The 14,161-nt window shown below is 38.9% G+C and overlaps 1 protein-coding gene across 3 annotated transcripts in view; it reads left to right on the plus strand.

Annotated features, from left to right (window-relative positions):
* Positions 1 to 12,487, plus strand: part of ITCH (itchy E3 ubiquitin protein ligase) — a 73,450-nt gene extending 60,963 nt beyond the window's left edge. For all 3 annotated transcript variants that reach the window (XM_066623185.1, XM_066623184.1, XM_066623183.1), the window contains exons 17-24: positions 288 to 447; positions 1,834 to 1,967; positions 3,663 to 3,803; positions 4,173 to 4,293; positions 4,546 to 4,650; positions 5,953 to 6,049; positions 6,634 to 6,706; positions 8,775 to 12,487. In XM_066623185.1, coding sequence (XP_066479282.1) covers positions 288 to 447; positions 1,834 to 1,967; positions 3,663 to 3,803; positions 4,173 to 4,293; positions 4,546 to 4,650; positions 5,953 to 6,049; positions 6,634 to 6,706; positions 8,775 to 8,874 — 931 coding nt within the window. In that variant the 3' untranslated portion in view covers positions 8,875 to 12,487. The remainder of the gene's footprint in view (positions 1 to 287; positions 448 to 1,833; positions 1,968 to 3,662; positions 3,804 to 4,172; positions 4,294 to 4,545; positions 4,651 to 5,952; positions 6,050 to 6,633; positions 6,707 to 8,774) is intronic.
* The last annotated feature ends 1,674 nt before the right edge of the window (positions 12,488 to 14,161 follow it).

The following is a 14,161-nucleotide window of genomic DNA, read 5'->3' on the forward strand; positions in this document are numbered from 1 at the left end:
TTGTATAATTTTGTTAAATCTAAGAAGGGAAAACTGTCTGAAATTCATTGCTTTTGGTACAACGTTGCAACAGTGTCAGTCTTAATTAAAAATGTGGGTTTTCTCATAATGGATAAAATGAAGTCATCTCATGTTCATTTCAACTACCTGTACATAGGCTGTTCAGAATATTTTGTCAAACAACGATCTGTTCTGAAGGTTTCAGCGCTAGGAAATCTGCATGCAATGTCTGAACTTAATGTTTGTTTTTTTGTGGTGTTGACCGTGAGTTCTTTGTGTGGTTTCAGGGAATGGTTCTTTCTGTTGTCGCATGAAGTGCTGAATCCAATGTATTGCCTGTTTGAATATGCAGGGAAGGATAACTACTGCCTACAGATAAACCCAGCTTCTTACATCAATCCAGACCATCTGAAATATTTCCGCTTTATTGGCAGATTCATTGCCATGGTGAGTTCCGAATATAGAGTAATACACAGGCATGTATTGGAGAGTTACGTGGAAGAGACAGGAAGCTGAATATCATACCTGTTTTTAATCTGAAATTGTTGTAAACTGCCATAAGCTTTATTCAAAATAAATACAAAGTTTTTATTAGTTTATAAAAAATTGTGTGGATTCTCATATATCTACATCAAAAGAGAGAGAGCATGCTGAGCAGAAGTTGAAATCTTTGCTTGGTCATTTTTGGGTTAGTGGTTTTGTCATCTTCCAGTTATAATCTACATCACAGGAATTATAATGTACACCACACAGATGTACACCCTTCAGATTTACTTTGCTGCTCTTTTCTCTTCCCTCCTCTTATAACCAGTAACCATAGACTGAAAACATTCACCTAAGAACAGGGCTTGTAATATTTGTGCTTTGATCCTCTGTTTCTGCCAAAATCTATACTGCAGGTTTTCCCTGCTAGTTGTGAAAATGACTAGACATGAATTTCAAAGTACAGGTCCAACCTTGTTATTCACTGATTTTTTTATACACGGATTTGACTCAACCCGAATGGCCACTGCAAATGAGAAGGAATGTGCTGATCCCTGGAGAAGGGGAAAAATACACCCCTTTAAAATGCTTTTCTTACTGTTGTAGAGATTTTTATTTCAACATGATGAGAAAGGCCCTGTAAATTAAAGGAAAACAGTCCTTTACAATAGTTAGAGAGAGGGCAGCCAGCTGACAATTCATCAATCGTTCTCTCTCCGAGCGACCCCCTTTCTTCCCTGAACACGTGAAAGAAAGATAATCCTTTCTAAGTGCCTGGAGAGAGACTTATTGTTGTACAGGTTCAGCCTATTTATACATGGATTTTTTATACACGGATTTGATGCAACACAAGTGGCCCCTGCAAATGAAAAGGCACGTGCTGATCCCTGGAGAAGGGGAAAATGCATCCCTTTAAAATCAGTTTAAAAAACTGAACAGTCCTTTAACAATAGCCTCCTTAATGAGAGAGAGAGAGAGAAAGAGAGAAGGTAGTTGGCTGACAATCCATCAATCCTTCTCTCTCCAGGGGACCCCTCCCTTCCCCCTGAGTGAGAGAAAGGTGATCACTTTGCATTGGTGAAGGGAGGGGCTGGGTGAAGCTCTTGGAGGACGACTGATTGATGGATTGTCTTCTTAATAACTCTTATCTTACCTCACAAAGGTCAGCAAGGCTGTTTTTAAATCACCTGAGGAAAGGAACTTTGCTTTTTAAATTGATTTGCTATAGTGCTATGTTTGCCATCCACTGAGTTCTGGGAACAGAATCCACACGAATAATGAAACTCAACCTGTAATATGTATGCTGAGAATGCTATGAAGTAAATGATACTAGTTTTCATGTCTTGTCAGGCTTTGTTCCATGGGAAATTTATAGACACAGGATTTTCTCTACCATTCTACAAACGTATCCTCAACAAACCAGTAGGATTAAAAGATTTGGAGTCTGTAGATCCTGAGTTTTACAACTCTCTCATCTGGGTAAAGTGAGTTTCTGACATCAACTTCTTCATTTCTGAAATGTGTATGTGCATGTACAATTTGATACATATAGTTGGAACTTAATTTGAAATTCACAAACATTTCCAGTTTTGCTGTTCAAATCTAATTTGCATTTTTCATATGAAATTTTATCTCTGAATTAACGTGGTTTACACATGTTGCCTGCCACAATTGGAAAGACATAATCACATGTGAAATGTCAGCCTTTTAATGGTCAAATATTGATTAGTATTAAATGTTGCATCAAGTACAGGGGGGCCCACATACCTATGGATCCCATATCCGCAGATTCACTTATCCGTGGATCAGGTCCGGCCCCCAGTGTGTGCACTCCCACGCACACCCCCTCTGAAGGCAAGGGGAGATCTGCTCCTCTCACCTCTGAAGGGGCCTCTGAGCTCAGCAGAGGCTGAGGACTTCTATCCTGGTCTCTGCCAAGAAAAGCTCTAAAGCAGGGGGTCCAAAGTTCTTGGCAGGAGGGTCACATCAGCTTTCTGTGTGGCACTGTGTTGGGGGCCGGGGGGGGGATTAATTTACATTTTAAATTTGAATAAATTTACATAAGTTTACATAAATGAATATATTAAAGATGAACTTATATGAATGAATGAAGGTCTTGCAATAGCTCAATGCCTATAAAAGGCTTTGCACAAAGCAAGGCTGGCCTTTCCTTTGCTGCCGCTGCTGCATCACAGATGTGAAAGAGCAAGCAGTGGAGGGAGCTCTCATCCCACAGCTCACACGAGAGGTCAAACAGTCACCCTCACGCTGAGAGAAGTTGCTTTGGGCCACTGCAGGCTCCAACAAATCTTCGGAGGGCCAGAGGCTCATTGGAGACCGGGGGCTCCCTGAGGGCCACATTGAGAGGCCTCGAGGGCTGCAAGTGACCCCAGGGCCGGGGTTTGGGTACCCCTGCTCTAAAGCAACAAAAAGTGACTTCCAGTTTCATGGGGAAACCGGAAGTGACGTTTTTAATGCCTTATAAATCATTTAAAAAGTGACTTCCGGTTTCTCCGTGAAACCAGGAGTGGTTTTTTGGTGTGGGTTTTTTCGCTTTCGAGCTCAAGTCTGAGCTTGGCAAAGGCTGAGGTATGGACATCCTTAGCCTCTGCTGAGCTCAGAGGCTCCTCCAGTGTGCAGAGCTCCCCCCTGGGACCATGGTGGCGGGCATTCATCTATATCTACCGTTTCAGCTCTCTCTGGGTGGGGTTCCAGAACAGAATCCCTGTGGATAAGGGGTCATGCCTGTATTGTTAAAATATAATTAGCCAATATGGAATATATTTAGCCAATATGGAAACCAAATATTCTTCTTAGTATAACTTGAAATAGAGGGGCAGGACGTAAACTTTTAAAAATTAAAAAGGATATTCAAATCTTAAAACTGGAGAATATTCAGAATTTTGAAGAGTGTGTGTGTGTGTAATTTAAAAATCACCTTTGTAGAATAACCATTCTTACAATTTATGAATATTAAGGACATGTTTTGTAGCATGATCTGGCTTGCTTGTGACTTCAGAAAATCCAATATGGAGTTGCTGGTCTTAAAAACAGTTGCTGTTATCCCAAGCAAGGAATTAACGGAACTTATTTACCAAGTCACCATGGTTATAATTAGGCTGCACATCTTGTGAAAAGGTGTTTTTATAATTAACATAATTAATATATTTGTTTTGTAGAGAAAATAATATTGAGGAATGTGGTCTGGAGATGTATTTCTCAGTGGATAAAGAAATTTTAGGTGAAGTGAAGAGCCATGACTTGAAACCCAATGGCAGTAACATTCTTGTTACTGAGGAAAACAAGGAAGAATATACTAGGTAAGTTTAAAGATGGTTTTCAAATATTGCTTTAGTTTTTAAGTCTTTTCTTTATTTCTGGATTCTAGAAATAGACTCTAGGCTAGATTCTAGACTAGAATATTGTTATAGTTATAGTAGACTGGGGGGAGGGACGCTCTGGCATGGACCATAGTAAGAATGGGCAGGCATTTGACCACCCAACTTCCAGCCACTGTAAGTTCCATGTAACCCCCCCCCCCCAAAAAAAAAAAATTATCTCAAATAGCATGGGATGTCTGGAATAGCATGGACTGTGGTGAAAAAGCCAGACTTGGGTGAACTGATGAATTGCAGACTTGAGTGAATGGGCCTGTTCCGAATGTGTAACTTTATATTTTCTTTTGCCAGGCTAGTGGCAGAGTGGAGGCTTTCTCGGGGTGTTGAAGAGCAGACACAAGCTTTCTTTGAAGGATTCAATGAGATTTTACCACAGCAGTACTTGCAATACTTTGATGCTAAGGAACTAGAAGTAAGGCTGATCTTTGGCCATAAGGCTTAGCTGCAAAATTGCTAACATTTTAGTATGTGCTTATAAATCCAGTGGCAGCAGCTGCTGGGAATGTATCTCACTTTTACATCTAATTTGGGAGGAGGGAGCTGTGAAAACTCTTAACACCTTGCAGCTGTGGCGAACTAGATGGGGGAGATCATACAGATAACTCCTACAGTTCATAGCACAAATGTCTAGACCTAACTGGTATCTGCCTTTCTCATCAAAAAGGTGCTTTTGTGTGGAATGCAAGAGATTGACTTGACTGACTGGCAAAGGCATACCATCTACCGGCATTATACCAGGACAAGCAAACAAATCATCTGGTTCTGGCAGGTGTGTGTTTTAATATGTGAGGATTGTACATATTTTGATGTGCCAGAAGTTCACTACCAGATCTGGGACACTACTGACCATTCTGTTGTTGTGCAGTTATCTGGATATTATCCTTGTCCACTGAAATGAAAGGTTCCCATTAGAGTCCACTATTTGTTCTTGTTTAGCACTGAAGCAGTGTGACCCTTTGGCTAGGATGTTGGGTTGGAAGGATTTAAGTCCAATCATTGCCAGTCTTTCTACATCTATTGTCCATCAGTAAAAATTCTACATACAAGATAGATGATGATTCAATCAAACTGAGCTCACTAATTTTGCTCACTAAGATACAGTATCCTTGGGAATTCTGTCTTAAACTGGTTCTGGTATGTGGCTGCCACTTCGTGATTACTAAGTATGTCTTTACCTGTTTGCATGCTCAGTGATGTGCAAATATGTTTAGAATTGCAAATATTTCATTTACATAGGATGAGAATAACAAACATTCAGAGATATTCCATACTTGGGAGGGGCTTATTATTATGAACAGTCTTTATATGCCACTTTTCAACAAAAGGTTCACAAAGCGGTTTACAGAGAAAAATCAAATGACTAATGGCTCCCTGTCCCAATAGGGCTCACAATCTAAAAAGATGCAAAAGAACACCAGCGGGCAGCCACTAGAAAAGACACTGCTGGGGTGAGATGGGCCAGTTATGTCCTGCTCAGTCAGGATTTCTTCTTTACTTACCCCTTCTCTAAAAACAAATGTCCAGTGAAATACAGCATGTTGCACCTGTTCTTCAGAACTTTATCCAGGCAATTCCTTCCAACAGGCTTCTTGTTTCACTGCTCTTGATCCTTTTGCCTTTTTTTACCCAGTTCTGCATCCTTGATCTTTTGAAAGAACTTTCTCCTTTTTAAAAACAAAACTCATTAGAATGAGTTATGTCAATTTTTCTGACCAATGTATCTGGTTTTAAGACTAGAATTGCTTGAATGGAATTTTGATAGTTCCCACCATCATATGATGAGTTAACTCACAAAAGTAAAAAATATTGAACGTTGTCTCTTGGGGTGGAGGATGGGGTATTAAAATGGGTTAATTTAACACTTCCTCATTTATCTTGTGCTTCTCAAATCATGCAAGAAATGCAGTTATAAACAAATATATAAATACTAGTTATTTCTGATCATGGATTTTTTTTTTGTAGCATTGACTTATGGAAATGAATCATTGGCAGTACACATCATTGGCATTGCACACACTTGGGAGTGGTGGGGGATGAGATTTATACAAATTTTTTATGTCTCTTATTTCAGTTTGTGAAGGAAATTGATAATGAGAAGAGAATGAGACTACTACAGTTTGTTACTGGGACATGCCGATTACCAGTTGGTGGATTTTCTGACCTCATGGGTATGCAGAATTATTCTTCTTAAGTGTACAGACCTCACATAACCCTTTGTGGGAACATGGGTTCAAAATCTTGGTCATTCATAGATGGAAGAGAATACATTGGCATATGCTTGCCAGCTTGCCTCTCCTGTCATGACATGAAGATAGCGGTTTAACGAATGGCTTTGTGACAAAGGCTGAGCTAAAAAATGTAAAGTATTTGGTACATTTAATGTGTTCGTTGTGTGTAAGTGGTGGAAGCTTAATGATATTTATGAATAGTGCCATATATATTTTTGTTGATATGTTTGGAGGAACTTTTATTGAAAAGAGGTAAATATTTATTATTAGTATTAAGTTAGTTATTGGGAAGAATTTGGTCATAGCAATGTAAGCTATGACCAGTGCCCTCTAGTGTCATAAACATAGAAGAGCATATGACTTTTAAATTTGAAGAACTCTTTTTGTGGCTTCTTCTTACTGAATGCAAATATCTGGGCCTCAGATGCTTCCCCCCCCCCCATCTATCCTATTAAAAAAACTGGATGCAGTTTTTATTTTCTTATATTTTCTAACATTCTGATATATTTTTCTTTTTATTGTAGGGAGTAATGGACCCCAGAAGTTCTGTATTGAAAAAGTTGGTAAAGAAAACTGGTTACCTAGAAGCCATACTTGGTAAGGGATCTGTATTATATTACAATTGTGGTTCTAATAAGTTTTTATTATTGCTGTTCTACTTTATCTTTTAATATCGAAGATTACATTTTAGGACTACATTTAAACTGTTAAATATACTCCTGAACATGAGTCACACATGTATGAATATGGCACATGTGCTCGCAAAAATGTACCATGTAGGTAAATTAATCAGGGATCCATGATTGACTGCAGCTTCCTGTTCAAGTCAATCAATAGAAAACATGAGTTCAATTCTCAATAATAAATGGAATGGCCTAAGGGATGCAAAGCTTTTGGTATAGGGATGAATATTTAAAAATGGCAGACTGAGATGAATAGAACTGTTACTGTATCGCTTCTTAGTCTGCCTTGTAGTTGAATATATATCCCTTTGTTATCGTATACATTGGCTTTAGTTAGAATGATAGCTCTATAATATTTTTCAGGATCTGATTCTTAGTAGGAAAAACGATATGAGCAATTGGTTGTGTTTATAATTTTATATTCAAGGCTTTACAAGATATACTAATATGGAATATACAAATGCATCTTAATAAAAGTGAATGATCTATGTAAATTCAAATCAAGGTTATATTTGATCTTCATGACATTGGTAAAAGACCAAGTATCCTGAAATGTTTCATCTTGTTTTCTACCTTCAAATGGACACATTTAGTCAATGTTGCTGTCTGCACAGCTCCAAATGTCTTGGCTGATTAATGTTTCAGAGCAGGATTATCACACATGTATAAATGTGGCACATGTGCTTGCAAACATGTAGTGTATAGGTACATTCATCCGGGATCCATAATCTACTAACTGTGTATTTTTTGGTTGGTTCCAAATATTACAATGTTTCATTCATAAAATCCAGTGATTTTGAATGAAATCTAATAAACAATTGTTATTATTATTATTAATTTATATCCTGCCTTTATGCCCAAAGGGCACACAAGGCGGCTTACAACAATTAAAAATACAAAATTAAAAACAATAATTAAAACAATTTACAAATAATTAAAAACCTAAAAAACAATGAATATTGAATATGTATAATGAACAATGAATAAACTTCATTCATTAAATCCATTCATATTCCAAAATGATGGATGTTTGCTTGCCACTTTCAGAAACACGTTTCTTTCATTGCTACATTTAGATGGCCTATAAATGTCCAAGTCTCATCATGCTAGCTGGTGTGGAAGATGGTTAGGAATGTAATCATGGAGATACCTGCTACTTATATTTACATAAGTACACATAAGTAGTGTACTTATGTAAGTACACATACGTACAGGGGGGCCCGTATTCACGGTTTCACTTAATCATGGATGTGGGAGGTCCCCCCACACTCTCAAGAGGCTCTTTTGAGTCCTGCAGAGGCTGTGTATGCCTGCCTGCAGTCTCTGCGGGCCTCAGAATGGCTGTTTAGGCCAAAAAACCATCACTTCTGGTTTTTTCCATAAAACCAGAAGTGACATTTTTATACCTTTAAAAGTCATTAGAAGGGCTGGGGAAGCCCTAGAGGAGCCTGGCTCCTTTTAAAGGCATAAAAATGTCACTTCCATTTTTTCGGTAAAGCCAGAAGTGACATTTTCCGGCACAAACGGCCATTCTGAGCCCTACAGAGGCCACAGGCAGGTGCACTCGGAGGCTCAGAAGAATCTCCAAAGGGCGAAGGGTGTCCCAGTATCCACTGACGTATACATGGGGGATTCTGGAACAGAACCCCCCCATGGATACTGGGGCACTCCTTTATTCCTGAACTTGGGGGAAAAGAATGAAGCACATTCAGTTTCTATTTTCTGCATCAATCTGCTTCATTCTTTTCTCTAAATTTAGGACTATTCATACCAACCATGAACTGTATGAGTGTTTCCCTTCTAACAAGGTTGCTGCTGGGAAACAAGTTGAAGAGTCATAAAACCAGGGAAATGCTTCTCCCGTTTCTTGTGCTATTAACATAGCAATAGCTGGACATTTTGGTTTCTATGTAGTTTGGGTGTTTAGTGGCAGGTTTTTTTAAAGAATGCAAATGGAAGTTAAACATGCTGCTTATTTTCAGTTTCAACCGCTTGGACTTGCCGCCATATAAGAGTTACGAACAACTGAAAGAAAAGCTGTTGTTTGCAATAGAAGAAACAGAAGGATTTGGGCAAGAGTAACAGTCGGTGGGAATGCACCTGAAGAACGGGAATTCATCTGTGGAGTGTGTTCTTCACTGCCTCTGCTTGTTGCACTTCTTACTGAAACCAGACTTGACCTTGATTTATTTAAACAGTTGCTAGTGTGTAGGTAAATGGATGTTGCGCTGCAGTTTTATTCCCACCAGTTCTTTGATTTCTCTCAAGTCATTTGAGAAATCCAGAATTATTCAGCTGTAAATGAGATCTTCCCTAACCAGAGACTTACTATACTTCTGGGGCTGTGTCTTCAGTCATCTCCATTAACTGGAATGTGGTGTTAATTCTCTCTTTTCTTAATGATTTGTCTTTCCATTTTGGTGGCATTTTTTTGCTGCTGATGCACTGGGAAGGCCCCTGGTAGCTGCAATGACGCAGCATCCTATTTCTAACAGTGGTTGCTTGCAGTCAGACTCTGGGATGCTGTAAGCAGATTCATTGCTTGTGCTTGACTGTTTATTATCCAAGTAAGGCCTCATTGTTTCTGCCTTCCCAAAGTTTATTCCAGTACCATCTCAATTCAAGCCATGTAGAGTTGGCATGTAGAGCTAATGCATGTCTCCAGGACATAGCACTTTTAAAATTCATTTTAGCATGATGATCACATTCCTCGGGTTGTTCCTACATTTGAATGTGCCTCTTTGAATACGGAGGAATTGCAGTCCACTCCCAGCTGGATGTGCACATTTAACATCAGTACTGCTTATGGCACTTAAATGGTGAATCAGAAGGAAAACATGAGACCTCTTCAATTAGCAACAGCTGGAATCCATTTCCAGTCCTGTTTGTAGGTTAATGCTTGAAATACATATATGGCCATTCAGCCAGTTAATTGTCAACACCAGTTTTCTGGTGTCCCTCTAAATGAAGGACTATGGCTTATTGGCTCTTAGTAGTGATCTACGGATTGCTACAAAACTGCCACTTCAACTTCTCTGGCAAACTGATGTGCAATAATTAAGTTCCTACAGACTTCCAACTGTTACATTAAAAAATTCTGTAACTATTTTGAGGGTGGAAATGATACATTCTTTAAGCTAACTCTCTCTTGAGCAACTTCTTATTGGCACGTGCAGAATCTAGTTTTGAACCGGATTTTGAGTTTCAATGGATAATATCATGATTTTGAACTTCTGTTGCCGCTTACAATAGTACTTAAACTAAGCTCCAGTTTTGGAATGAAAGCACTTTGTTCTGCCCAGTTTTGCTGCCTTGTATCCTTTCTTCCAGGTAGTTCAGTGGTGTGCATGTTGCTCTGAACCTCTATAGGAGATGGTGACATTTTGCAACAGCAGTGCATGTTAATATATATACTTGCATTGTTCTTCTGTATGGGGGGGAGCAACAGTTTTGGAAACCTGACTAAGACCATCAAAGATTTAAAATATTGGACTTTTGTCTTGGTAGCAAATATCTCCCATTCAGATTAATGGAGATGGTGTGTGATTAATTCAGGACTGCTGAAAGGCAATGGGCCCAGCCTTCAAAAAAACAAAAACAAACTATCTTTAGGACTCTTCCTCAAGATCATGGCTTGGATTCAAAGATGCTGTTGGATATGTGGAAGACGCTTTCATTTACACAAGAGGACCGATTTTTTTTTCCAATTCCGCTTTTTTCCTGCTGCATCACCCCACCTGCTGTTCTGTTCCAAAGGGTCCTCCAACCCTCAGGAATGAATGGGGGGAGTGCAGGTCAGAGAGATAGGTAGAAAACCCCTTTTCAGTCCACAGAAGGAAAGTATGGATCCAAACTAATGTGTAAAGTCCATCCCCCACCCCCCTGGTTTGGTGTTTACAAGAAGGAAGAATGATTGAACACATTGCATTTTCCCTTCTTTTTCTTACATGCAACAGTTTTCTCTGATTAAAATGACCCACTCTTCCATTTGTTGGTAGAGGGTGTTATAAGGCACACCTGTGAATTCTGGAGATGTGTCTACCTATGCCACTTACCAGAACACCTGATGCGTATGTTAGAAAAACAGCTTATGGGGGAGAATAAGACTTAGAAATATTTCGTTTGTTGATTTTAATAAATTTTAGTTATCTAACATTTACATGCAAAAATTAAATTAAGTGAGGTAACAAGAGTAAGCTACGGAAAATAGTTTGTGCTACATAATGCTCATGATTCGTATAGGGACCTAGGAATATTGTTAATGTATAAATATCACTCGAAAGGCTTTCTGCCCTATATTTTTAAAATAAAGGATAGTTCTAATTGAAATGGCTGAAGTCCTAGTTCTATAGGGCACAGCTATTTAATATTTTTATGGCTCAAATGTTTAGTTCAGGAAAAAGTAAATGCTTGTATATATTTTTGCAGTCTTGGGTCTAGCTTATTCAATTTCTTTTAATTTAAATGGCATGTTTATTTGTCTTTACTGCTGTATTACAGGGGAAATAGGGGCTGGATATCCCAAGCACAAGAAAGTATTTTAAACATTCAAAACTGAGGATATTTAATAAATGAAATTTTGACCATGAAGTATTGTTTAAAATAGATTTATTGTAAGCAGTATGCTAGCAATAGCTCTAAAATCAGACTGAAATCTTTCTTTTAAGTCCCCTTGCATTGCAAATTCTAAATTATGTTCTTTTTTTTTACTGCCATGTTATGTTATAAAATAAAACATAATTTGAGCAGTTTGGCATTTTCTTCTCATTGTGGAAATCTGGAAGACTTGTGAAAACACAAGCCGGCTGGTGTGAATTGGAACACAAGTGAGATTTTTCCACTGAAATTACTATTTGTCTCCTATAAACAGGTTTAGCAGCCTGTGGAGAGTAACTGCCCCCACATTCTGTTGCAACCATATGAAAGAAAACACTGCAGTCAGACCCAACACATAAATATTTGTGATTTTGCCTTATGAAAACAGAGATTTCAGTCTACTGATCTTAATTTTCTCAAAGCCTTATCTTTCTGGAAAGCTCAGGATAGGATGTATGAAATTTTCATTTCCAATGTAATGTGTGAGGTTTCGTAACCAATCACCTTTTTTATTGTAAAAAGTTCTGGTTCTTGTTCATGCATACTGTATACACTCCAACAGAATTGAAATTGAAGCGCTATTCAATGCATTGGTATCTCCAGCCCCTTTTGTGGTGGTCTGTTGTGTATATTTTCCAGAATCATTGTTCATGTATTTGTGCCCTTGTTAACTTAGTGTATAAACTGGGATCAGAGGCACTGAATTGTAAAACTTGTACTGCTCCTACAAATGTTTCAGTACAACAAAGTTGTATCCTAAGCACTTGTAGCATGAGTGGAAGAAGTTCCACTTGTGCAAGGCAGACAGGCAATTTTTGCTGATCTCCCCTTTATGCAGACCTCCCATGCTCCCTCCCACAAAATTCTTAGGGTGGCATGTAGCCTTGGGAACTACAGCAAGGAATTGGCAAAAGGTGAAGGAATTGTCCGTCCTCCTTTGCAAGTGAAACTTTCTGTCACACTTTGAGCACTTAAGATACAACCCACTGTACTAGAATCCCATTGTTGAGTTTTCCTTGAACTGTAATTTCAGATACTCAGGTAAATCTGTAAAAGTCTCTCACCAAGTCAAAACTTTTATAAAAGTACTGAAAACCTGGTTGTTTATTGTCCTGCCTTGCATGGTGCAAGAAGTTAATCTTAAAAACTTGAAGAGCACAGTGGTCTTAATTGTCGCTCATTCACATCATGAAATGTGTGTTCATAAGTGGTGGTTTTGTTTTTTATCCTGTTGGTTTGGAACCATTTGGAAGGCAGAACCAAGGCACCCTGTACAGCAGGGGTGCGAAATAGGTGGATCGCGATCTACCGGTAGATCGCGAGGCAAAATGAGTAGATCGCGGAGCCCTGTCTCTCCAAACTGTTAATATGTCAGTTTCTTAGCTGACACTAAACTGACACTGAAACTGACACTTTAGCTGCTCTTCAGGCATGCTGCAACAAAACTGACGAAACTGACTAGACTCCAGCAGGGGTTCCATACATTAAAGGGGGTGTCTGTCAGACGCTTCCTTCCCCCCTGGTAGATCTCCGGGCCTTGCTGGGTTTCAAAGTAGCTCTGGAGCCAAAAAAGTGTGAGCACCCCTGCTGTACAGTGTTTACAAGCAAGCAAATGCTATGATTGGTCCAAAAAGATGCTGTAGTTTCTACCTCAAGAATCCCTTCCAAAGCATCTTTATCAGAAATTGTTTCAATGGGAAAAATGGACTAATAGCACACCAAGTGTTGCTCCACCCTTAACCAAGACTATATTTGAACCAAGGCTCTGCAGCTTTCTACACAGTTGTAGTTCTGTTAACCACCAGTAAAGCACCCTGGCTTATTAGAACCCAGAAGAGGATTCATGCCCCTCAAAAGGAACATGTGTTTTCTTGACTACCACCTGGAGAGACATACAGCACAACCATCTATTCCATCATTGTAAAAAGCAAATGCTAGCTTGGGCTGCTAAAAGAATACAGAGATGGAAAGAATGAAGGTTTCAGTGCCTCAGCTCAGCTATTGATTCTTTAGGAGACCTGGTACAAGCCAGTCTCTGCATAATAGGATTTTATGCTCTTCCATTAATTCACAGATATATCAAAAGTAACAGAAGGAGAGGGATTTTGAAAGACATCTGTAAAGCAAGTCTTGTGTCAACATCAGGCTTGAATGGTGAAGATGACTACACTAGTCCCATTGCTGTCCAAGCTGTAAACAAGCTAGTCATTAAGTCAAGATAAAATGTATGCAGCTTGTGAAGGTCACTAAAAAAAGCAGATAGGACCCTCCTCAGTCTGTAAAAGAACAGTAAGTACCTAGCCTGTCGTCATGATGTGATGATCAGGAAGTACTACAAGGTAAGTAGCATCAGTAACCTGAAACCTAACAACACCTGCAATATTCATGCCCCATATCTTGCAGGCTTCTTGTTTTTACTATCTAAGCTTTGAGTGAGTCATGCTTTGATCACTGTAGATCGTGAGTTTCACCCTAGAAGCAAAGTTTCAATATCTTTGCAGCAGTGACACGAAATGAAAACTTTAAACTATAAACATAGGATATCACTAATTACAATTGTGGCTATGATTGTGGACTCTGAGGGAAAGCCTTGAACAGCAGACTACCTTTAAAATTCATATTTCTAAATGGTAATTAATAGGAACCATGTAATTTTGAGATTCATGCTTTTAATTACTAGTCCAAGATTGTGTCAAGCTGAAGCCTCACTCACCTGAAACTGTGGCTGCAGCCATACAAATTTTGCCAAATATTACTGGAATCTATTGGCTGA

The sequence above is a fragment of the Tiliqua scincoides genome, chromosome 4 (assembly GCF_035046505.1).
Source record: "Tiliqua scincoides isolate rTilSci1 chromosome 4, rTilSci1.hap2, whole genome shotgun sequence".
In the NCBI taxonomy this organism is placed as follows: Eukaryota; Metazoa; Chordata; class Lepidosauria; order Squamata; family Scincidae; genus Tiliqua; species Tiliqua scincoides.